Source organism: Peromyscus californicus, unplaced genomic scaffold (assembly GCF_007827085.1).
Source record: "Peromyscus californicus insignis strain IS unplaced genomic scaffold, ASM782708v3 Scaffold_4__1_contigs__length_199733344, whole genome shotgun sequence".
In the NCBI taxonomy this organism is placed as follows: domain Eukaryota; kingdom Metazoa; phylum Chordata; class Mammalia; order Rodentia; family Cricetidae; genus Peromyscus; species Peromyscus californicus.
In genome coordinates, this window is record NW_026294562.1 from 86975348 (window position 1) to 87000289 (window position 24942).

The 24942-nt window shown below is 42.9% G+C and overlaps 1 protein-coding gene across 1 annotated transcript in view; it reads right to left on the reverse strand.

The window, feature by feature from the left end:
* The window catches only part of Nucb2 (nucleobindin 2), a 31876-nt gene that overhangs the window by 3075 nt on the left and 3859 nt on the right, over positions 1 to 24942 (reverse strand). Inside the window, exons 2-11 of the mRNA XM_052761223.1 lie at positions 23320 to 23484; positions 9332 to 9475; positions 8343 to 8450; positions 6652 to 6778; positions 6324 to 6427; positions 4848 to 5033; positions 4574 to 4664; positions 3789 to 3847; positions 3603 to 3695; positions 1276 to 1365 (exon numbers count right to left, since the gene is read on the reverse strand). Coding sequence (XP_052617183.1) covers positions 1276 to 1365; positions 3603 to 3695; positions 3789 to 3847; positions 4574 to 4664; positions 4848 to 5033; positions 6324 to 6427; positions 6652 to 6778; positions 8343 to 8450; positions 9332 to 9475 — 1002 coding nt within the window. The 5' untranslated portion in view covers positions 23320 to 23484. The remainder of the gene's footprint in view (positions 1 to 1275; positions 1366 to 3602; positions 3696 to 3788; positions 3848 to 4573; positions 4665 to 4847; positions 5034 to 6323; positions 6428 to 6651; positions 6779 to 8342; positions 8451 to 9331; positions 9476 to 23319; positions 23485 to 24942) is intronic.

Genomic DNA, 24942 nt, shown 5'->3' on the forward strand with positions numbered 1-24942 from the left:
TTTACTAATTTGCCCAGGCTGGCCCTGAACTCACTCTGTAGCTCAGGCTGGCCTTGAACTTAAGAGGAACATTCCTGCCTCAGACTCTGGAAAGTACCTGGCTAACTGATTTGCATCACTGGTTGAGCTTCTCCTACAGATAGGTAGACAGACAGCATGGATAGTGTGGGGAGGGGGCCATGCACAGGCCAGAGAAGACACAGTGTCCCACTCCATCTCTTCCACTTTGACCCCCAGAAGACAAGGTCTTTCACTGAACTTGGAGTTAGTCTGGCAGACGGCAATTCCCAGCAATTCTCCTATCTCTGCCCACTCCCAGTAGCAATAGGGGTAATACTTTTTACATGGATTCTGGGGACTTGAACTACAGACCTCACATTTTCATAGCAAGCATCTTATCCCCTAAGCCATCTTCCCAGGCCCCAGCTTCTTTCATAATAGCAATAAAATATTGGAAGACAGGTCTAGGGGCTTATACCTGTAATCCCAGCACTCATGAGACTGGGGCAGGAAGGTTACTTCAAGTGTAAGACTGAGGCACAGTGTTAGAAAACAAAAACACAGTGGTGCATGCCTGTAATCACAACACACAGGAGGTGAGGCAGGAGGATCAGTTGAAGGCTGTCCTTGCTACATGAGACACTGCCTCTAACAACAGTAACAAAAATGGATCTGTAGACACAGCTCAGTGGGTCCTTTAATTTCTTCTCAAAATAGATGTAAGTTTTAAATTTTCAATGATGTTATTTTATACTTAGCAAATGCAGACTTTTAAAAAGATTTCTAAACTGAGGGCTGGAGAGGTGACTCAGCAGTTAGGAGCATTGGATGCTCTTGGAAAGGATCCAGGTTTGGTTCCTCACACTCACACGGTGGCTCACAATGGTCTGTCACTCCAATTCCAGGTGACTGGACTCCCCCTTTCCCTTCCTCAGGCTCCAGGCATGCACATGGTACACACATATACACATATACATCAGGCACTTACACACACACACACACACACACACACACACACACACACACACACACACAAATAAATAAATAAATAAATCCTTTTTTAAAAAAAAACTTTTCTAACTTTATGCTCTGTGATCATAAATTACTAGAAAGTTGTCCAAGGAGACAAGGACATATTACTTTATAGTGACATGATGTAAAACACTAATACTGTAAGATTACACACACAAACACAATGAGAAATGACAGTGAAAGGCAGGACACAGTAGTGCAGGGCCTCTAGAACCACGTGCCCTCTGAAGCTCGTCCTCTTACCTCCCAGCTGTCTGGCTCCAAGAACTCCTTCTTCTCTGTAGCTCTCAAGAATTCTTCCAGAGTCACCAGTCGATCTTTGTTGCTATCAATCTGATTAAAGGAAAATATAAAAGCAACATAAATAAGTCTTATTTTTTAGGTACAAATATCCCAAGAGATGCCCCCTTGTAAACATTCACCAATTAGGATAAGGTTAACATATATGCAGAAACGAGAGGGGAAATGAAGGAATACACTCCATTTTATGGAATCAAGAAACATTTTTGTATAGACTTAAAACTCGAAAATACAAGCCGTCCATCTACCTGATATGCTCAAGACCAACACACCAAGTCAGTAATCTAGCTGGTTATATTGTTATGGCTAATGCCTTTACCACAATAAACTTAATCCAGCTAGACTCAAATGCTGAGACAAGAACAACTGCTACTCCAGAGCAGCTGCCATGGCCAAGAACAAGCAGGTAAGTTAAGAGGCTCAACTTACTGCTCTTCACAGCACACTTTCCAAGATGGGGTCTCAATAATATGGACCTAGCTATGAAGATCAGTTTGGCCTGAACTTCCGGTGGTTCTTCTGTCTCTGCCTATCAAGTGCTGAGAATAGAGGCATGTATGGCAGTTTGAATAAGAATGTCCCCCCATTAGGTTCATATACTTGAAAGCTTAGTCATCAGGGAGTAGCACTATTTGAGAAGGATTAGGAGGTGTGGCCTTGTTGGAGGAAGTTTGTCACTGAGGGTGGGCTCTGAGGTTTCAAAAGCTCAAGCCAAGCCCAGAGTCTCATTCTCTCTACCTGCAGATTATAGCTCTCAATCTCCTACACCATGCCTGCCACATGGGCTACCATGTCTCAGCCATGATGGTCCTGAACCATCTCTGCTCTAGTATTGGGGGATGCAGTAGGGTCACACACTAGAACAAACACTGCTGAGGCAACTGTCCTTCTACTCACATCTGTCATTACTTAGCAACACGTGTCACTCTGTTCCCGGAAACCCAAGCCAGGGGAGAAAGACAAACTCACTGAACAAGTAAAGGCAATAAAATAATCAGCTGCTCTAAAAGACAGAAATTAAAATTTTAGGTGCCTGTGATGGTTTATGTTTTTATTGTAATTACAGCTCTGTCCTATAATGAGGGTCTACATTCCTGCCTCCAGCTCAGCATGTGTTGCTGAAACAGCCTGTGAGAGGTACCCATCCTCTCCTCACTGTGGACCTGCTTCAGTCAGTGGGATTTGAGCAGACATGGGGCGTGGTATGGCTGGGCACGAGTCTTACACATTACTGCGTGAAAGGGTCTTGAGTTTATGTCCTTTACATCATCCAGTGAGAGAATGCTCCTGCAGCCTGGGAATGAAGGACAAAGAGCCAAACCACACTAGGCCCAAGCTTGGCTGAGCCAACCCACCTTCTCGTACCCTTGAAGCTTATGGAAGGTAAAGATGTAGATATTTGTTGTCATAGTTACTAAAGTAACGGAACTTGGAAATCTTCTCAGTGTGGGCTGAGTACCCCTTATCCAAAATGTGTGGAACCAGAAGTGGTTTTTAAATTTGAGATTTTTTTGAGATATTTGTACATACATAATTAGGTTTCTTGGGTTTGGGATCCCCCAAAAAATTGATTTATGGGTCATATATACAACTTATACATACAGCCTAAAGGCAACTTTATATAATTTTATGAATGATTTGGTGCACGAACATAAAAATTCATGGTATAGGCTTTCCTACACCTTGCACCTTTGCCAGTGATCAGAAAGTGTTGAATTTTGTAGCATTTTGGGTTTCTGACTAGAGCTTTTCAACCCATAAAAGCTTATGTAGGTTTTAAAAATGTTAACTATAAAACCTCATTGCTTTTTTACTGCCCTAAAATGTTAATTGCTGACATACAGTAGTATCATAATCTTGTAAAATACTTTAAAGCAGTTACAGATTATTTTGTTAAAGAAATCTAGTATAGTAACTGGTTACAAATACAAAATCCAATTAAGTACCTATCATTGGGGAGATGACTCAACAGTTAAAAGCTCTTGCTGCTCTTGCAGAGGACCCAGGTTCAGTTCCCAGCACCCACATGGCCTCTCACAACTGTCTGTAACTCCAATTTCAAGAGATCAAGCATCTTCTTCCGGCCTTCTTGGGTACCAGGCACACACGTGCACATATGTACAAACAGGCAAACACTCACACACATAAAATAAAAATAAATAAGTCTAAAAAATACCAACTGTATATTTATTCTTCCATCTTATGATAAGGATTAGCACAAGAACTTGAATAATGATAGACATGACACAGACCCTCGCCTCAAAGCATACCTCGTTCATGACATGCTCTCTCATGCGAAGCCTTTCTTCCTCCATTTCTATCATATCATCCTCCGCATTTCGGGGGTCATACACTTTTGCCAACTAAAAAAAGGAAGTGTGAAAACCAACATGAAAGAAGACAAGGTGCCCGAGGGGAACGAGGCAGACGGGCCTGAGGACATAACCATTGTTTACCTCTTTTGTGAACAGTGCTTCTAATTCTTGTTCATCCAGGAATCCATCACTGTTGACATCTAAAGTTCAATAGTTACAAATGCAAAGGCAGATTTGAATCCTTCAGAAAACAAATACTCAAAATACAATCACAACAGTTTGCGAAAGTAGTGCTGATGTACAGTGACAATTGGCTGCAGGCAGGGCTTCATCTTTCCACAAGGCCTCCGAGCAGCTCCAGGGTCAATTCTATATTTACAGTTCATAATCATGTATACATTATCTATTTCTTCCCAGAAAGTTAAAGCAGTATCTATAAGAATAAAAGTAGTTGAAAAACAAAATTTAAGCGTGGTCTTGCTATGTAGCCCTGACTGACTTGGTAGTCACTATGTAGTCCAGGATAGGCTAACACATGCAGCAATCCTCCTGCCTCAGTTCCCCAGGTGCTGAGATTACAGGTGTCACCACTAGATAAGTTTAGCAAAATTTTATTTCTGTCATGTAAAGCTTGTTAGATTTAACCTAATGAGCTACAAAATTACCTCCAGATTACAAAAAGCTTTGGAGTGAGTCACACAGTGATTCAATAGCAAAAGCAAGCAAAAGGTATGGCTCTGCTCTAAAATACCTTCTGTTGAGGTCAGCTAAAAGACTATTAATAATTTCATCTGGAGGAAGAACTCTAAATATGACTATTGGTAGAACTCAACAGCAAACCATCACAGTCATCAATAACGAGTAAATCAAATACAGACTTTTCAAACAGCAGATATAAATATCAATATTTGTATCAAATCTGTTACCATGTAATTTGAAAAATGTCTTGGGGTCAAAGTCATTAGGGTCCAATCCATCAGCCTCTTCCCAAACCTCTTTTAGTTGATCTTTGCTTCCCTGTGAACCAATTTTAAGAAATTGCTCAAAACAAAATATAATCTATGTATAGAGACTCAAAAAATATGTCTGAGGAACTTTTCAGAATTAAGACTCGAGATTTACATGCTAAACTTAGGATAAAATTCTGCTACAAGGAATTCGCTTCGTCTAGATATGGTTTCCACAAATCACAGTCCTTACAGGATGATTGACTTTGGGGTGGTTTTCATGCTTCCTCTTCATTTCTTCAAATTTAGATTCTTCTTCTTTTCTCTTTTCCTCATCCAGTGTTTTTAAATACTCTCTGCGCTCGTGTTCCTTCATCATCTCATACTTCTTAAACTCTTCATGGCGAGTCCGGTCATACTGCTCCAGATCTGCGGTTGCCTAGAGCACAACCCATCCAAATCAGCATGCCAGAGAAGTGTAAACGGTCATTCTCTTTTCTTTCTCTCACATGCCTGTGTGTGGGGTGCCTGAGAGTGTGCATGTGCACTCACATGTGCATGGGCATTTGTGTGCAGGTGTGTGTTGGAGTCTTCCCTAATTGCTCCCCACCTCATTCATTGAGGCAGCGTCTTGCAACTGAGCAAAGAACTATTTCTCTAGAACAATAAAACAGCTCAGCCGGGCAGTAGTGACACACTTCTTTAATCCCAGCACTCAGGAGGCAGAGCCAGGTGGATCTCTGTGAGTTCAAGGCCAGCCTGGGCTACAGAGCAAAAGCCAGGACAGGCACCAAAACTACACGGGAAAACCCTGTCTCAAAAAACCAAATAAAATAAAATAAAATAAAACTGCTCTTAAAAATACACTGTGCTCTCTAACAGATGTGGAATGGGAGAGGAAAACAAACAAACAAACCAACATTGAACTATTCAAAACAGGCAAAATATAAACTGATTTCAAAAAGAAGGAACTAGGTCAAACATGGACGTGACAGGAAATATGGTCAACAGCTATTTCACTAAATTTCATAACCACTCAACTGAAACATCAAGTTTGTCAATTCCTCTCATAACTAATACAATAAGTCCACAGACTCTCATCTTAAACCCCCCAGGGCCAGCCAGATGTGGTAGCTCATACCAGGATTCCCAGCATGCATGAATCCCTAACATCCATGAAATTCGGAGTTGTGTAACTCCTAGCACCACACACAAATATAATATATAGTAATACAATAAGATAATAATATATCAGAGTAATAAATATTATATAAATATATCATATATAAAATAAATATACTAGTAACAAAATTTTAAGAGATTGTCCAAATTTTGGGCCCAAGGAGGAAGGCCAAATGGAGATGGAGAGACTTGAGTCACACTGCCTCATGTCAAGAAATACCAGGAAACACCATAAATTGGCAAAGGAAGCTGATTCTTCCATAGAACCTTCATAGCAAGACTTCCTTACAACGTCTAAATAAAAACTATAGATACCATTGTGACTGGCTAGTTCAAACCTGGTTCAGTTTTTGCAGCATTCTAGATTTGGGGACATGGATGAGCGATGTGCACCCATGTTAGTAATAGTATCTGTAGTGAGAAAGCTTAAGCAACCTTCCTTGGAAGATACATGGTCTCCAGAGCCTATGAAAGTTATGTTGCCATTTTGTCAAATCAAAGAACCTCAAAGGAACATCAAGACCCCACTTTGGGGGCATACCCTCACCGCTTTGATTAGCATATCCAAATCTCTGGATTCAAATGTGTCAGGATTCTGGTGGTTCAGGTGTTCGAACTGCTTCAGGAGAAGGTGGTGATTCATGCCAGTATCTGCAGAAGCATGAGAAAACAGCAAATATCAGTCTCAGAGGACACCTTACATTAACCTCTGACCTCTACACACAAGCACACATGAGTGTGCACATACTACTCACGCACACACATGAATACATACATACTATGCACATATAACTGAGCATGCTATAGGCCCTTTACATAAACCAAGTCTCAACAAACAAGTGCTGGAAGTGCCCTCCCATCTGCCTAGAACCTACCTTGAAGGGAATCCATCTTAGCTTTGATAAGCATTCTCAGCCTTGCTACTTCTTGCCTCTTCAGTTCATCGAGTTTTGTCCTCACATGGTGACTTACTAAGTCCAGCTCTTTGCTCAGCCTCCCATTCTGTCAACAAAATCAACAAATTAGTTTTATCTAGTATATTCCATTTTAGACCTGTGGTAACAGAGTAAAAACAGCATTAAAGGAACTGGAGAGATGGCTCAGCAGTTAAGAGCACAGGCTGCTCTTCCAGAGGACCAAGGTGTGGTTCCCAGAATCCCCATGGCAGCTCACAACCATCTGTAACTCCAGATCCAACACCCTATCTGACATGTGTGGACACTGCATGCTCATGACACACACAAGCAGAACACCCACACATTTAAAACATGTGTTTTTAAATAGCATTATCTTAAATTAGTAACAGTTTGGCTAACTTGGATACATTTGGCATTATAAAAGCATCCCTTCCAGAAGTCTCATTTCAGCTGGACATGATCATTCATTCCTACAATCCCAGCACTTGAAAGGTGAGGGCATGAGGATCAAGAGTTTAAGGCTAGCCCAGTCTCCATGAAACCCTGTCTCAAAAAAAAAACCCTAAAATGTGGAGGAATGTATCTCAGTTAGTAGAGTGCTTGTCTACCATGCAAGAAACTTAGTATTGCATTGAAAAGATCCAGGTGTGGTGGACCACACCTGTAATCTCAGGCAGGAGGATCAAAAATCCAAAGGTTTTGGCTATACAATGAGCTTGAAACCAGCTGGGATTACCTGAGACCCTGCCACAGAAGACAGAAACAAACTATTCCTTCAAAGTAGTTCTTTCAAAAGCTAAAAATAGAATGGGCATGTGATCCAGAAATTCCATCCCCAGGACTATAACTGAGAGGCTGAAACATGTTAACACTGTAACTTAAGCATCACTGTTCACAGCAGCATTACCCAGACTAACCAAAATAAGCAGAAATAATCCAAATGTCTTCTCAACTGATGAACACTTAAAATTTACAACAGCCTTTCCTCACTTTAACCCCTAGAGGAGAGGATTTTTTTCCAGGACCTGCACATACATTGAAACCCACGATGCATAAATCATTTACACGTAATGGAATAGTGTTGCATATAACCTGTGCAGCCGTACAGTTTCAATATGACCAGGACATTATACATAACAGTATCCTTAGGATGGAGGCAAATGGTTGCACCTGTTGTAGTAACATAAGATACAGCTCATTACCTCGTCTGCTAATCTGGAACTGACCAAAGAATCAGGCCCTAACCTGCTCTTCAGTTTTGAATAACTTCCTGCTGTCCTCAGAACATGATCCAAGCCACTGCACTTGCTGTACACAGCTCCCTGCCATTTGGCCCATGACTCCAACACCATTTTCTGGCCACTCATGGCCTCCATTTCTAACTCCAGAGTACTTCCTATACATGGTGTGCATCACAGCCCTTGCATGTTGGGCTCATACACCATCCAGCCCCTCCCTCTTCCTTCTACAGTTTAGCTCTGACATAATCTCTGCTGGGAAGAATGACTTCCTGCCTTTACCCACTGCTCCATATGGGCCACAGTCTGTCTTCTACACCTCTGTAATATAACAGCACAGATCCAGCCACCCGATCTATTTCTCAGTGTGATTTTTTTTTTCTGCCGTGCCCATTGCTGAACTCCACTCACCCTTATTTCCTCTATGTCTGCTTTCTGGAGCTTTTCTCTGAAATGTTGATCTGTTTCCAGGACGTCAATCACTTGCTTGAGGTATTCATCGTAATAAAGTCCGGTATCCTGTGAGTCAGAAACAAGCCATCACAGCTCAGAAAGTTTACCTTGGTCTGAACAGAAAGACTTGCACCCTGAAATGCAACTTCTAGCAAAATGGCACCAAGACAGAATGTTCTCTGACAGCTTCAACAGTCAAGGAAGAGTTTTAAATTCAGACCAAAATCAGGGTTTATTACAAAATAAGTGTAAATGTCCTGTGTGGTCTAGAAAGTGAAGATTTAAGGTTGGAGATGTAGCTAAGGGGTGGAGTGCTTGCCTAGAATACATGCTCCAGGTTCCATTCCCACCACTGAAAAACAATAACATGATGGTGTGAATGGATTTCTGGGGGGAAACATGAATGGTTTCTCCTCACGATCATCTCTCCCTCCTTTGAAAATAACAGTATTTCTCTTTTTGGATAATTATTGCTACATTAAAAATGTACAGATTAATTCTTTTTTTATATAAGATCTATTTATTATATATACAGTGTCCTGTTTGCATATATCCCTGCAGGCCAGAAGAGGGAGCCAGATCTCATTACAGATGGTTGTGAGCCACCATGTGGGTGCTGGGAATTGAACCTCAGGACCTCTGGAAGAACAGCCAGTGTTCTTAACCTCTGGGCCATCTCTCCAGCCCTGATTAATTCTTCTCACATACCAATTACACTAAATAGCAGTGGTCAGTGTTACATACATCACCTGGTTCCTGCCCGGTACCCTTTTTACTACTGCTTCAGAAACAGTTGCTCAATGTGGGGTTCTACGCAGAGTCGACATTAACAATATTCACAGTCCCGAAGCGGGTCAGACTTTCACCACGTGAGTCGTTTAGCAGTGAGCCTCGTACTCCATCACTGTAGATTACATTTAGGTATTCTCATCCACCCACGCACTTACTGGGGGCTCTATCTTTGCACTGTCCACGGGCTCAACGTTGTGTACTTTGGTCTTGTCTACATCTATAGGTACAGCTTCCAGAACAGTGAGCACACACGGGACCAAGAGAAAACAGTACTGTAGCTGGATGATCTTCCACCTCATCTGAAATGAAGACGGTCATTATTGCAAAGTCCTGGAAAGAGGCTATAAGGCAGTAGACATGTACTCCCAGTGCCATGCCACCTCAATCATATATTCATTCCCAAGAGGTTAAAAAAAAAACCTCTAGGAAATGAGGTGAAAATAGAGTATAATTTAAAAAATTGATGCTTATAATTAATCACCAAAGAAAATCAGGGGAGAGCTTGATGAATTGGCATGGGCCTATCATCCTAGTACTCTGGTGGCTGAAGCAGGAAGATTGTATGCTCCAGGCCAGCATGGGCCACTTGGTGAAACCCTGCCTCAAAACAAAAAGCCTGGTGTGGTGGTGCATAGCTATAATCCCAGCACTTGGGAGGTTAGGCTGGCAAGACCACTGTGAGTCTGAGACTAGCCTGAGTTACATGCTAAATTCCAGGCAAGCCAGGATACCACAGCAAGATCCTATTCAAAAACCAAAAAGGAAGGCGGGGAGGGGAGGAGGCAGGAAGGAAATTGAGGGAGAAATGTTTTTCATTTCTAAACTAAAAGACAAAAAACAAAACTTTTACTTCTAAACTGCTCATATAAGAAAACATTTGAAAGTTAGACACGGTGGCTCACTCTTGTATCCCAGCACTTGGGAGGCTGAGGCAGCAGGAGGATTGTCATGAGTTCAAGGCCAACCTGGGCTACATAGTTAAGTTCTAGGCCACTCTGGGTGCAGAGACTCTGTATCAAAAAAATAAACAATCGAGAGTAAACATTTAGACTAGGATGGGAATCAGGAATGAGGGGGGCACGAAAGGGTAAAAGCAGAAGGGGTTGGGGGATAAGACATTGCTTGTTTAATGTCAGGTCAGGAATCTACATTTAAACAATGTATTCACACACCTGTGACATAAAACCAGACAGGGACCTATTTGTGGGGGAGGAGAAAGGGGGACCAGGGAGAGAAGGAAGACTGGTGGGAAGGGGCTGCGGGGAGCAAACAGGAACAAAACACAACAATGCGTACTATGAAAATGTCATAATTAAACCCATCATTTATTTTGTACACTAACTAAAAATTTGAATGGAAAAAAAGAAAGCAAGCTGGGCGGTGATGGCTCACGCATTTAATCCCGGCACTCAGGAGGCAGGTGGATCTCTGAATTCGAGGCTAGTCTGGGCTCCAGAGTGAGTTCCAGTTCAGCCAGGGCTACATAAAGAAACCCCGTCTCAGGAGGGAAAGAAAAAAAGGGGGGGGGGGGGGTAATTACAAAATGCTCGATACAAGAGGCTACAGAGATTGCTGGTTAAGAGGTTAGGGACACTTGCTGCTCTTCCATAGGACCTGAGCTCAGTCCCTAGCACCCACATCAGGTTGCTCACAACTTTATGTAACTCCAGTTCCAGAGAACCTTCTGGCTTCCACAGGCACCAAGAATGCATGTGGTGCACAAACACACACAAGGGCAAAACACCCATACAGGTAAAATAAAAAACAAATAAAACAAAATAATAAATAAATAAAACGAAAAACTGCAGAGACAGGCAGCAGTTGAGAGCACATGCACCTGCAGCTCCATTCCAGAGGATTTGGTGCCCTCTTCTGGTCTCTGTGAGCAGTTCATGCAAATATACAGATAAACTATAAAAATACAAATGTTAAAAACAAACAGTAACAATAAAAAATAGTGGAAAAACCAGCCAGGCTGGCAAGATGGCCCAGAGAATAAAGGCATTTCCTAACAAGGCTGACAAACTGAGTTTGGTCCCTGGGACCCACACTGATGGAAGGAGAGAACTAACCACCAAAAGCTGCCCTCTGGCCCCCACGGGTATCCCGTGACACATAGGCACACTCAGAGAATGAACGAATGAATGGTTCTAAAAAAACAAAACAAAAACAAACAAAAAACAGCCAGGCAGTGGTGGTGTGTGCCTTTAACACCAGCACTCAGGAGGCAGAAGCAGATGGATCTCTGTGAGTTCCAGGCCATCCTGGTCTATAGCGAGAGTTCCAGGACAGCCAGGACTACACAGAGAAACCTTGTCTCGAAACATATAAACAAACAAAAAACATTCAATAGCTGCTTTTAAATAAATAGGCCAATAAAATACCAATAGGCCAGATGTGATGGCACACCCCTGTAATCATAGAACTCAAGAAGCAGAGGCAGGAGGATTGCAGCAAGTTCATGGCCAGTCTAGCTACATAGCCAAGTTCCAGCCAACCAGGGCTGTACAGAAGAGACTGTGTTTCAAAAAGACAATTAAAAAAACTCGTGTATCTATCAGGTAGGATGTTGGAGAGGTTTCTGTAGTGTAGTGATTATTATGTTCACCTCTCACAAGTAGGATGTCAGGGGTTAAAACAAAAAAGCAAAAGGTTTCAAACATTCTGAATACTATAGTTCAAATTTTATTCCATTTTCATAATGATTCAGAGCTCTGGGTCTCCTGCAAGGATCAAAAATGATGAATATCTGACACTGCGTGCTTATATACATGAAGGCCTCCATGGGGGATCAGATCAAGAACAAAACTAAGAACATGCACAGCATAGAGAAGGCATACGGGAAACAGATACAGTCCTCAGAAAGCCACAGAGCAGGGCTCAGACCTGAAGTGACCGACATGCAGGTGGCAGGCTACCTGTGAGTAACTCCTTGGTAGAAATGCAACTTCCCAGGACCTGGGAAGGGCCCCACAATCTCTCTTATCAAGTCCTGTAGCTAATTCTGAAGCAACATAAACCACTGCCGTTCACCACACTGCCTTCATCTGCTCTACCATTAGAATCCTTATCTCCAAGGTCGTTGGGGGGCTGGGGACGTAGCTGGTCAATAGAGCACCTGCCTTATGCATAAGGCCCTGGATCTCATCCCCTGCACTAGGGCAGGTGGTAGTGTGCTGATCCAAATGTAATAGAAAATACCTAACAGTAGGGCAGAATCAAGTTTAGGTCTCTATTCTTTGTTTCCATTTTTGTATGTTGATGGGGCGGTGGTACACACACCCATGCTTGTGTGCGCAACGTGGCCAGAGACTTTAGAAGCTGTCCACCTTGTTTTCTGAGACAAGGTTTCTCATTGGGGCCTGGAGCTTGCTAGGCAGGGATCTACTTGCTAAGCTGGCTGGCTAGGGATCTACTTGTCTTCAGTGGCCCTGTGCTGGGATTACAAGCATTTGCCTCAAAACCTGGCTTTTTACCTAAATTCTGTGAGTCAACCCCAAATCCTCATTCTTGCATAACAAGCACTCTACCGACTAGGCTATGGCCGCACTGCCCCTCAGGTCTACACTCCAATACTAGCTGAAACTGGCCACAGCTACAGCTGTGTCAGCACAAATCAGTCACTGGACTTTTTTAACGTGGGGGATTCCTTTAGGCCTCACTCTTCTTTCTTTATTGAGGCAAGGGTCACGTGGCTCAGGCTGATCTCAAACTTCTGTGTAGCTGAGGATAACCTTGAACTTAGTCCTCCTGCCTCTTACAGGCCTGGACCATCACATCCAGTTCAACCCCAGTATTCTTTAAGTTTCTGAATCCCACTGCCAAATTAGTGGGTAAAGTAGAGGTCTTTTCTGGCACCTAATCAGAAATGCCAATAAAATTACTTGTGCTCAAAGCAATTGTATAAAATTACTAGGTTAAACAATTTATAAAAACCTTTCAATTAAACCTCTATTTGAATAGGGCTTACAGAGCAAACCTAACATTATACTGGTAAAGCAAGAGGCTTAGGTACCAGTGCTCCTACACAAAAGCCAACAGCAAGAACAGCACAGGTCAACTACCAAAGGAAGTTCGTATCTAGAGACAACTGAAAAAAGCAGTAAATCCAAGAAAATGCCACACTCTGGAGTCAGAGGCTCTGCCCTAACGCCGGGCTTGCCTTGGGTGGACAGAAACGATGCTCAGGCTGAGACACTGATGGGCCTGTGTTCATTCATTCTGGGTTCAGTTTTCGTTTTACATGGCTAAGACAACTCATCATCATATGACATTCAAAACCAAAGGCTATTTTGCTCTTTAGTAACTTTGAAAAGCCAGAGACTGAGATTTTAAGGAGAAATGTGTGGTTTTAAAAATCAAGTACGGGAGGTGGTGGCGGCGGCGGTGGTGGCTCACGCCTTTAATCCCAGCACTCGGGAGGCAAAGCCAGGCAGATCTCTGTGAGTTCGAGGCCAGCCTGGGCTACCAAGTGAGTTCCAGGAAAGGCACAAAGCTACACAGAGAAACCCTGTCTCGAAAAACCAAAAAAAAAAGTAAAAATCAAGTACAATAATAAACACAAACAAGAGCAACAAGGACACACGTTCTGAGTCAATCCATGTAAAATGCCCCCAGTAGACAAATCCCTAGAGAATAGATTATCACCACTTAGAGGGGATGGCATCGGGAGAGGAAAGCAGAAGTAAAGGTCACTGGGGTAAGGAGTTGTTTAGTGGGGAGGAAAATGTGTTAAATCAGATAGAGGGGACAGTTGTACAACACCAGAGTGGACCAAACACCAGTCAGCTGAACACCTTCAATCAAGATGGACTGTAGCACGGCATGGGGACACATGCTGTCATCCCAGCTTCCGGAGGCTAAAGCAGTAAGACTGTGAGCTTGAGGCCAGCCTGGACTACATAGTGAACTCCAGACCAGCCTGGACTACATAATGAGATGGGGGGGGGGGGGTGTGAATTACATATAAAATCATCTTTCAATTTTACAAAAAGGGATACTGCAAAAAGTTCAAGCTAAGTGTTTTTAATGCGAAGAAAAAGATACAATTTGTAACCCATGCTTGGCATCTGTACTAGCCATGCTTCAGAATTCTGCATTGTAAAAATTTTAGATTCTTAGCAATTTCACTTTTTGTTCTATCACTATCAGAAAAAAAAAACATCATCTGCTTTCTTTATAACTGCCTTGATAATTCTGTCCATTTTTATTTAAGCGTGATTACACACATTTAAGATTTTCTAGCCCTTTGCTGGTCTTAACTTTACTATTTGAGTGGCTCTGTGTCTCAATTCACCTGAGGCCAATTTTATTTGAAACCAGCACTGCTAAACCAGTTGTGTTCCTGCGAGTGTGCTAATACACAAGTGAGTGTGTGTATATACACATCCACTGTCTTGTATAACTGACAACTGCTGCCTTCTTTCCTTTTGTGTTTATTTATCGTGTGTGTGTGTGCACACGTGCCACGGTGAACATGTGAAGATGGTCACAGGACAACTTTTAGGAGTTGGTCCTCTCCTTCCATTATTCGAGTACAATCTCAGCCTTTTCTTTTTAAATTTTCTTTTAGATTCATTTATTTTATTGTATATGAGTGTTTTTGCCTGCATGTGTATCTATGCACCACATTCACGTAGTGCCTGAGGAGCTCAATAGAGGGGGATTGGAGTTACAGGCAGTTGTGAGCTACCATGTGGGTTCTGGGAACCAAATCTGGGTCCTCAGCAAGAGCAACAAGCATTCTTTTTTTATTATTATTATTATTATTATTATTATTATTATTATTATTATTATTTTACCCTTCCCTACAAACAAGTGCTCTTAACCACCGAGCCATCTCCCCAGCCCCATCTGCCTTCTAATACAAATATTTCCTATTTAAATTTACTCAGATTACTGATTCTGCACATAATCAACTTGATACATGATTCTTTATCCTAATAACTTATAAATCAGGGATTGTCTTTCAGTTAATTGAGAAAAAAACAACTGATTGGCCAGGTAGTAACAACAACACAGGCTTTACCACCCAAATGTCATAAACTTTATTAGTTTTTCTTACAGTCATAACCTCAGACTTTTCACATTATTGTTATGTCTTGCTGGTCTACTCAGTGGTACATGCCTGTGACCACAGCACTCAGAAGGCTGAGGCAGACGGACTGCAGAGTTTGAGGCCACCCTGGGCTACAAAGGGCCGTAGACATAGTTCCATGGTGGAGTGCTTGCCTGGCATGCACAGAGCCCTAAACTCAATCTCCAGACCTTCAAGGAAAAAAAAGGGTTATAGTTTGGCATTCAAGTGTTCTTCTGTAAGCAGAGGAAATGAAGCAGCTGGGTGCGGCTAACACTGCCGTAAGAGGAACAACCTGACCTTCTCATTTATGGGCACTAACTGCCTTACCAGACTTTGGACAGGAAGCTACTACACAAAGCCGTGTTACTCTACATTGTGAGACACAACGGAACTCCCTATGAGCAGCCACAGAGCAGTTGAGGGCAGCAGAAACTGACTACAGGTCCTAAGTGTTTTCCCAAGTACTGGGCTGATGTGACCGATGTGCCCATCACGAAAGCAAATGTCAAACTGTCAGTAATGTCCTCCTAACACTGAGCAGATGTTTCATAACTTCTCGAAACGTGTAATGCAAGAAAAGAATGGCTGAGACTACAACTCAGTGGCATGGTGCTTATCTAGCATGTGTCAAGCACAGGACTTGACCCCATCATCACAGGATGAGGGGCAAAGCTGATTTCAGTCAACGGGAACCACTGACAAACTTCTGATGCTCTCTCATATGCCTCAAAATAACAACACTAAAAGTGAGAAAGAGACTGGGCTTTTGCTCTTTTGAAACAAGATCTATGAGCTATGCAGCTCAGGCTGGCATCAAACTCATCATCACCCTCCTACCTCAGCCTCCTAAATGTTGAGATTACAGATATGCACCAGTGTACAGAGTGAGAGTAGGTTTTTTATTTATTGAAATGTTTGTTTGTTTGTTTGTTTGTTTTTAGATAAGCTGGCCTAGGTAACCAAGGATGGCTTTGAACTTCTGACCCTCCGGCCTCTACCTCCTGGAGTGCTGAGATTATGGATGTACACTGACACGCTCAGTTTACACAGTGGTGGGGATGGACCCCAAGGCTTTGTGCACACTCGGCAGGCACTCTGCAGACTGAGCCACTTCCCACCCACCGCCTTTGGCTCCTGCAGACTTGTTTATTGGAATGCTCATTTCATCAGGCCATACAAGATGTTTCGGCAATGACTGTGAAGATGTCCACAGTGCAAGACTCTCTTCGAGAACTGAATCCAGTGGGTCCACATGCTGGGATGAACCCAGGGCTTCTTGTATCCAAGTAGGCACTCTACCAACTAAACTGCATCTCCAGTGCATGAATGGGTGTTTAGAGCACTCCACTGAAGGACTATCAGAAAAAGAGCTGGCCAAACTGCTGATACTTTACATTTGAAACCACAAGGCAGCTTCCCAAAGATGTGACAGTGTGCTCTTGTGGGGGTGGCAGCGACACAGTGAAGGAAGAGTGGCTAAATCTGAGTTGAACACTGAAGAGCCTGGCTTAACCTGCTGAGCATGTTAGCTTAGCTCCAGAAGCATTCTGCTATCATGTGAATGAGCAGTTAAGGAACAAGAAGCCTGGAAAAGAACACAGATTGGTGGTGTTCCTCCACAGCTGACAGCTGTCAGTGCTTTCGGGTAACAAACCATGTAAAGAGTTTAGGAAAGAACACAGAGCTGAAAGCTGTCTGCCAGCTTATGGTAACACCAGGAACGCTCCAGCACCAAAGCTTGTGAAATTCAAGTTACAGGATTAGAAGAAACTCCCAGGCAATGGGGCCTGACAAGAAAACACAGGACTGGAGAGATGGTGCAGCAGTTAAGAGCACTGACTGCTTTTCCAGAGGACCCAGGTTCAATGCCCAGCACCCAAACAGTGATTCACAACTGTCTGTAACTCCAGTCCCGGGGATCTGACACCCTCTCTGGCCTCTTTGGGCATCGCATGCATGTGATACACAGACATGCAAGCTAAACACTAACATATAAAATAAAAATAAGTCTTTTTATAAATGCTGCACAAAAGATGTGTCTAAATTAATCTTTTAAAGCTCTTTCTGTAAGTAGAACTATGCATGATACAGCATGTATGGCTGCCTCAGTTTCCATTGGCAGTGTTTTGTTTTGTTTTTTCTACATGCCATACAGTTGTGTGCCCTATCAGTGAAACACAGGAATCCCAAGTGTGAAATCTACCATATTCTTTAGGACTTTCTATTTACCTTGCCTTTTAATATTCACTGCCTCTCGTTTCCTATTTCATGTGGAGTTCAGAGATAAGCTGCAGAACTCAGTTCTCTTTCCACCACCTGGGTCGACGAATGGAACTCAGGTCATGAGGCTCAGCAGCAGGCCTTTACCTGCTGAGCCATCTCAACAGTCCTCTTGCTTGCTTCTTCTTGATCAATGAAAACCATTCTAGCCAGGCAGTGATGGTGCACGCCTTTTACCCCAGCACTCACGAGGCAGAGGCAGGAGGATCTCTGTGATTTTGAGGCCAGCCTAGCTTACAGAGTAAGTTCCAGGACAGACAGGACACAAAGAAACCCTGTCTCGAAAAAACAAAACAACAAAAAAGAGAAAGAAAGAAGAAAGAAAGACTTTAACATAGTCCCCTCCATTAGAGTCTATTCTTTTCATGTTCGTTCTAGATGTAATTAGAAAAATTAACTTAAACATTGCTTGAGTCCTTAATAAAGACTCAATAAATGTTGACTGTTGCTGTAACAGAAGAAATGGAAAGTGTTCACATACATTAGGTGGAAAAGAAATGACAAAAAAATCTCTTTAAACACCAACATAATGTCAAAAGTGACAGATCCATTTACAGACTTCCATCAACTGGGAAATGTACATATGTTGCACAGGAGAGCCGAGGAAGGAGAGGGGTAACTTAGTCTCCTTCCCTGACCAGGTCAGTAGGAGTGGCCATCTTTCCTTTATCATTCCTCTCTTTCCAATACAGTGTGCCAACTGCTGACCAGCAGATGGAGCCAAACTTTACAGGCTGACAATAAACTCTCAAAGGGCAAAATAACATGAAATCTATTCAAGTCACTGTACAGCCCAGGCTGGCCTCATTCAAAGCCTATCCTTCCCAATGCTGAGATCACAGGCAGGAGCTACCAAGTCTACTATGTCGTAGTATGATGTGATTTTTTTTTTTTTCAGCCTGCCTTGAACTTACTATACAGTCAAGGGTGACCTTAATCTCCTGATCTTCCTGCCTCCATCTCCTGGGTGTTAGGACTACAGGCGTGCACCTCCATATCCAGTTAATAAGGTGCTGGCAATTGAACCCAGGGCTTGGTGCATGCCAGGCAAGCACTTGACAAATGAGTACACCCCCAGCCCCGTGATAAGACAACATAAAAAGCACGTGTCCTGGAGGAATCGGAGCCTTCCCCTACGTATCCAGTAATCCAAAACAAGCCCTTCCCCTATGTATCCAGTAATCCAAAACAAGCCTCCCAAGTTCCAAGTCCAGAAAAAACAAGTCAAAGCTGTGACTCACACAGAGCCAGATTTCTTAGCTGTGAAATCACTCAAGTAGTCAAGAAGTAAAAACTGTGTGTGTGTGTGTGTGTGTGTGTGTGTGTGTGTGTGTGTGTGTGTGTGTGTTTGAGAGAGAGAGAGAGAGAGAGAATATTACATGATGGTGTGTGTTTACATGCAGGGCAGAGGGGCTGGGGCTTACAGGTACATAGGGATCATGCCCAGCTCTTTGCTTGAGTTCCGGGGATTTGAACTCAGATCCTCAAGCTTGTACACCAAGCCTTCTTACCCACTGAGTCAACTTCTTAGCCCTGCCCCTGCCTTTGTGAATCTTTTTTCTTCCTCTCTTTATTTTTTCTTTTATTTTTTTCCCTCCCTTGATCCTCCCTTTTGCTCTTCTTTTTAAGGCTGAAGGGTGTTTTCTTAGAGGGGAAAGTTACTTTAAAAACAATACACAGAACAGTCATTTTTCTGTTAATGAAAAAAACTGATAAATTTTATTTCTTATTCAGTTTTATATATGTGGGTGTTTTGCCTGCATGTATGTCCGTGCACCGTGTGTATGTAGTGCACACAGAGACCAGAAGACGGTGTCAGATCCCCTGGGACTGGAGTTACAGCTGGTTGTCAGACACCATGTGGGTGGTGGGACTCGAACCCAGGTCCACTGGAAGAACAGCCAGTGCTCTTAACTGCTGAGCCATCTCTCCAGCCCTGAAAAAAAGAATTTTTTTTAAACTAAGCTGAGCCCAGCATGTAGGAGGCTAAGACATGAGCGACGGTAGCAAGTGTAAGGCTAGTCTGGACTACGGAGTAAGACTGTGTCAAACCACCAAAGCAAAACAAAAGCTGAGATATTAAAGTGGTATCCAGGGGTAGACATGTGGTGGTTCCGGCCTGTAATCCCAGCACTAGAGAGGTAGAAGTTGAAGGATCAGAAGTTCAAGGTCATTTTCAGTTCCACAGTGAATTCAAGGCCAGTCAGAAGTTGTACACCAGCCTACCTGGCTATGGCCAAGTATTAAGAGGAAAAGTATGCCGGGCGGTGGTGGCACACGCCTTTAATCCCAGCACTCGAGAGGCAGAGGCAGGTAGATATCTATGAGTTCGAGGCCAGCCTGGTCTACAGAGCGAGATCCAGGACAGCCAGGGACATACAGAGAGAAACCCTGTCTCGAGAAACAAAAAAGAAAAAAAAAAAAAGAGGAAAAGTACAAGAGCTTGTGAAAATGTAAACACACCCCATAAAATCCTAATCTCTCTTTATCTCCTGTCCATAAACACTAAACTACTGATGGACTCTAGATTCTTCCTCACTTAAAATTCCATTCCCTGAATTGCTGTTTCGTTTTCTCAAGGTTGTTAATTTCAATTCACTTTCTTACACCAAAATGATGACAACTGAACCTTGTATCCCAGGCTACCCTCCAACTCTTGCTCCTGCAGCCGCTACCTACCTCCAAAGTTCTAGGACTACAGCCATGCCCCACAATACCTGGTCATCTGAACCATTTTAAATGACAAAATATGGTGTCTGTAAATGTTTACAAGGAAAATCTAGAAAGAAAATATTGGCATGCCTTGAAGTTGGGTCTATGTAGCTCTGTATAGAGAATCTGAGGAGCATGTGTGAGGCCCCAATTTCAACTCCTAATACTGCCCCCCCCAAAATGGTATACTTAAATTATGCAAGGGACAGTAGAGAAAGAAAATTTCATTGACAGGTAAGGGCTAAGTGACTTTAAAATCAACTCCTTTCAACTAGTAAGGCAGGCAAACCTGTGTGACCATCTCAAATGCAAAGAATACATCAAGAGGGGACACACTTATCAACACAGTCACTTTTGATGACAGGTCTAGTGTCTTGCTTACATAACTGCTTGCAGTTAGCTAGATGGCAGCTCATCTCTACACAACCATAAGTTGCACAACACATATCCACTGCACATGTATGGGTGGTGGTTTTTAAATAACCAGAACAAACCTCCAAACAAGAGAGAGGTGCCTTTGTAATGCATCATGGAATGAAAGAGAAACAGAGCCAACCACCAGGGCACAGGCCTGTAATCACAACTCCAGAGGCAGGCTAGTTCAAGAGCCTGGTTGTGTTTTGAGTTCCAGACCAGCCAGGACTATATAGCAAGATCCTGTCTCATAAAAACACAAACAAAGAATTAGAAGAAACAAACAACCCAAGAAAGTAACAGAAATGTAATACAGCAAACAGACTATTGTAGCACTAATCTTAAATGGTCTTATTAATAAAGTCAAACCTGGGGCAGGTATTGGGGTGACTGCTGGAAAATCAGAGAAGCAGAACAAGCCACAGCCACCTCACCTTGCCAATTCCTCAGCTGATCCTGCTTCCTCAGACTGGATGCCTCTCAGCTGAACTGTGTTGCTCCAAAGCCTAAAAGCTTAACCAGGCCAAAAGCTTCTAGTTTCTGGTCCTCACGCCTAATATACCTTTCTGCTTTCTGCCTCACTCCCTGGGATTAAAGGCTCACTTTCTGGGATTAAAGGCGTGTCACCATGCCTGGCTGTTTCGAATGTGGCCTTGAACTCACAGAGATCCAGAGGGATTTCTACCTCTGGAATGCTAGGATTAAAGGCATGTGCTACCACTGCCTATCCTCTATGTTTAATATTGTGGCTGTTCTCTTCTCTGACCCCATATCAGTTTATTAGCATGCACACTATTTTGGGGAACACGATACCACCACAGACTGTTTCTTTCTTTGGGCAGTGGTCAGGCCAGAGGTCTGTTCCCATCACTGAAGCCACATAAGTCACTGCCAATGCCTAAAGCTCAGAAGTGAGAGCAGTAAGCTCCACCTGTGGCAGAGGCTTCTGCTTCTCTGCTGATATCCCAATCATTCCTTCCTTCTCAACAGCACAAACCCCATTTTATTGAGGGTAGTCATATATCTAGTATGCTTCCTTGAAGCCTGAGCTTTGGTTCAGGAGTCTTCAGAGAGACAGAACGCATTTTTCTTCGTCTTTACTTTGCTGCCTGGAACCCCACTGTGACAGTGGAGGTCTGGCAGCCATCTTTGATTTTGAGAACTATGGGAATCTTAGAGGCAACAGACCAAGAACTAGAGGTTAGGTCTCTCAGACTACTTTATGAAGCCACTCTGCCTATCCTGAACTATGGAGCTGGAGAGAGAGTTCAGCCCTAAGAGTACTGGCTGCTCTTCCAGAGAACCTAAGTTCAGCTCCCAGCATCCATATGGCTGTTCACAACCACCTGTAACTCCAGTTCCAGGGGATATGACACCCTCCTCTGGTCTCTGAGGGCACCAGACACACACGTGGTGCACAGACATAAACGCAGGCAAAACACACATACTCATACAATAAAAAAAAAAATTAAGCTGGAGAGATGGCTCAGAGGTTAAGAGCACCGACTGCTCTTCCAGAGGTCCTGAGTTCAATTCCCAGCAACCACATGGTGGCTCACAACCATCTGTAATGAGATCTGGCGCCCTCTTCTGTATACATAATAAATAAATAAATCTTTAAAAAAAAAAAAAAAAAAGGGCTGGAGAGATGGCTCAGAGGTTAAGAGCACTGACTGCTCTTTCAGAGGTCCTGAGTTCAATTCCCAGCAACCACATGGTGGCTCACAACCATCTGTAGTGAGATCTGGTGCTCTCTTCTGGCCTGCAGGGATACATGCTGTATACATAATAAATAAATAAATAAATAGACCTTTAAAAAAAAAAAAAAAAAAAATTAAAATTGAAAAACAGAATTATTTTATGGACTAGAGAGATGGCTCAGTTCTTAAGAGCACACACAACTCTTGACCCAGGTTCCATTCTCAGCACCTATGTTGGGGGGTTCACAATCATCGCAACTGCTGTTCCATGGGGATCAGATTCCTCTGGCCTCTGAGAGCACTCATGGGAGCACACATAAGAGTACACACACACAGTAAATTCATTCATTCATTCATTCATTCATTAAATCTTAAAAAAAATAATTACTTTAAGCCAGATGTGGTGCTGAATGCTTATGATCCCATCCCACAGGAGGCTATGACAGGAGAATTGCTGTCAGCTCAAGGCCAACCTGGGCTACATAGTGAGACTCAGTCTTTACTTCCTCTCCCCCTCCCCCCACCCCAATAAAGACAATTATTTTAAATGAGAAAATAAATTTTGTGTGTTTAAGCCACCACTGTGTCTGGGTTGTTTTGTTTTAGTGTTGTTTGGGGGGGGGGGGTTGCTTTTGGTTTTTATTTCTATTTATTTATTTATTTTTGGTTTTTCAAGACAGGGTTTCTGTGTAGCTTTGGCTGTCCTGGAACTCGCTCTGTAGACCAGACTAGCCTTGAACTCACAGAGATCAGCCTGCCTCTGCCTCCCAAGTGCTGGGATTAAAGGTGTGCATCACCACCACCACCACCACCACCACCGCCACCGCCACCGCCGCCGCCGCCGCTACCAGGGTTCTATTATGTCTGTTTTATGGTTTTCTTCCCTGTGTTTTATTACTGTTAGTGGTGACAGCTGTTTTTGTTTGTCACGGAAGGCAATTCTTCACTGAACACTTACCTTCAGACAGGCTAGAGGTTTTATCTTTTTTTTTTCTTCTTTTTTTCACAGATGAGGCCACTGAGATCTCAAGTGGTAAGATGATCTACACGATATTAAGTTTGTGGAGAACAGGTCTTGGCTCCTGGCCCAATTTTTTTCCCTTCGAAAACTGACTCTTGGATTCTAAATGGAGAGAGGGAGATTAAATATAATAATGAATTATAAATGTATCCTTATTTAGTGGGAATAGTTTGCAAGAATGTATGCTATTATATACACAGTATACAATTAATAGGAAGGAAAAGTATCAAATTAGCAGAGCCTGATGGTGCACACCTTTAATCCCAGCACTGGAGCAGAGGCAGGAGAATCTCTGTGAGTTTGAGGCCAGCCTGGTCTACATAGAGAGTTACAGAATAGCCAGGGCTATAAAGAGAGATCCTCGAAAAATGGAAAAAAAAAAAAAAAGGAAGAAAGAGAGATTGGAAGGGGAAGGAAGGAAGGGAGGGAGGGAGGGAGGGAGGGAGGGAGGGAAAAAGAGAGAGTGGTATCACATTTTTATGACCTGTCAGTTTACTGGTAAAACAAACATTCAAAGGCCAGAACAAACAGATCCTGTTTACAACAACTGAATTGCACCACAGTGGACAGAACTCAGGGTAAGAGCATTTGTTTTTCTCAGCAAAGACAGACTGACATACACTGTGGTGGTCTGAATGAGAATGGCTACCATAGGTTCATATATTTAAATGCTTTGGGAGTGGTACATTTGAAAGGATTAGGAGGTGTGGCCTTATTGGTGGAAGTGTGTCACTGTTTTTTGGATTTATTTTAATGTATTTGTTTTTATTCTATGTGTATGTGTGAGTTCCTGAGTGTAGGTATGCATGTGCACCACCTGCATTCCGGGTGGTCCTGGAGACCAGAATTGGAGTTATAGGTGATTGGGAGCCATGATGAGGACAAAATCCAGGTCCCCTGCAAGAGCCCCGGGTATTCTTCATCTCAAGCCATCTCTCCAGCCCCAAGGACAACTTGTTCTGTTAAGTCCTTAGCTGGGAAGCCAGGTATGGTGCTACACACCTGTTGATCCAGCATGAGGGAGAAATCAGGAGGACCAGGGCTGTTTTTGGCTATACAGTGAGTCTGAGGCTAGTCTGGGCAAAATGAGACTGTCTCAAAAAACAAACAAACAAACAAACAAATAAATAAATAACATTTTTTTTTACTTCTATTGATTCTTTGAGGTTTTTACATAATACATCCTGTTCCCGTCCATCTCCCCCAAACCCCAAATCTGCCCTTCACTCTCTTGCAACCTCGCCCCCCAAAACAAGATTTAAAAGAAAAACTAAAAAACCAAGCCAGACAAACAAAACAAACCATAGCAAAACAAGAAAGAAGGAGGGGGAGGGAAGGAGAAGAATTTCATCATGGAAGGATTAACAAATTTTTAACTTAAATATTCCTTTATGCTTACTACTACCTCAAACCAATTAAGTTGGAGATGGTAAGATGGCTTAGTGGGTAAAGGCACTCGCCACCAAGCTTGACACGTCTGAGACCCAGAACCCAAATGGTATAGGAAGAGAACTGACTTCTGAAAGCTGTCCTCTGACCTTCCACATACATGCCGTGGTG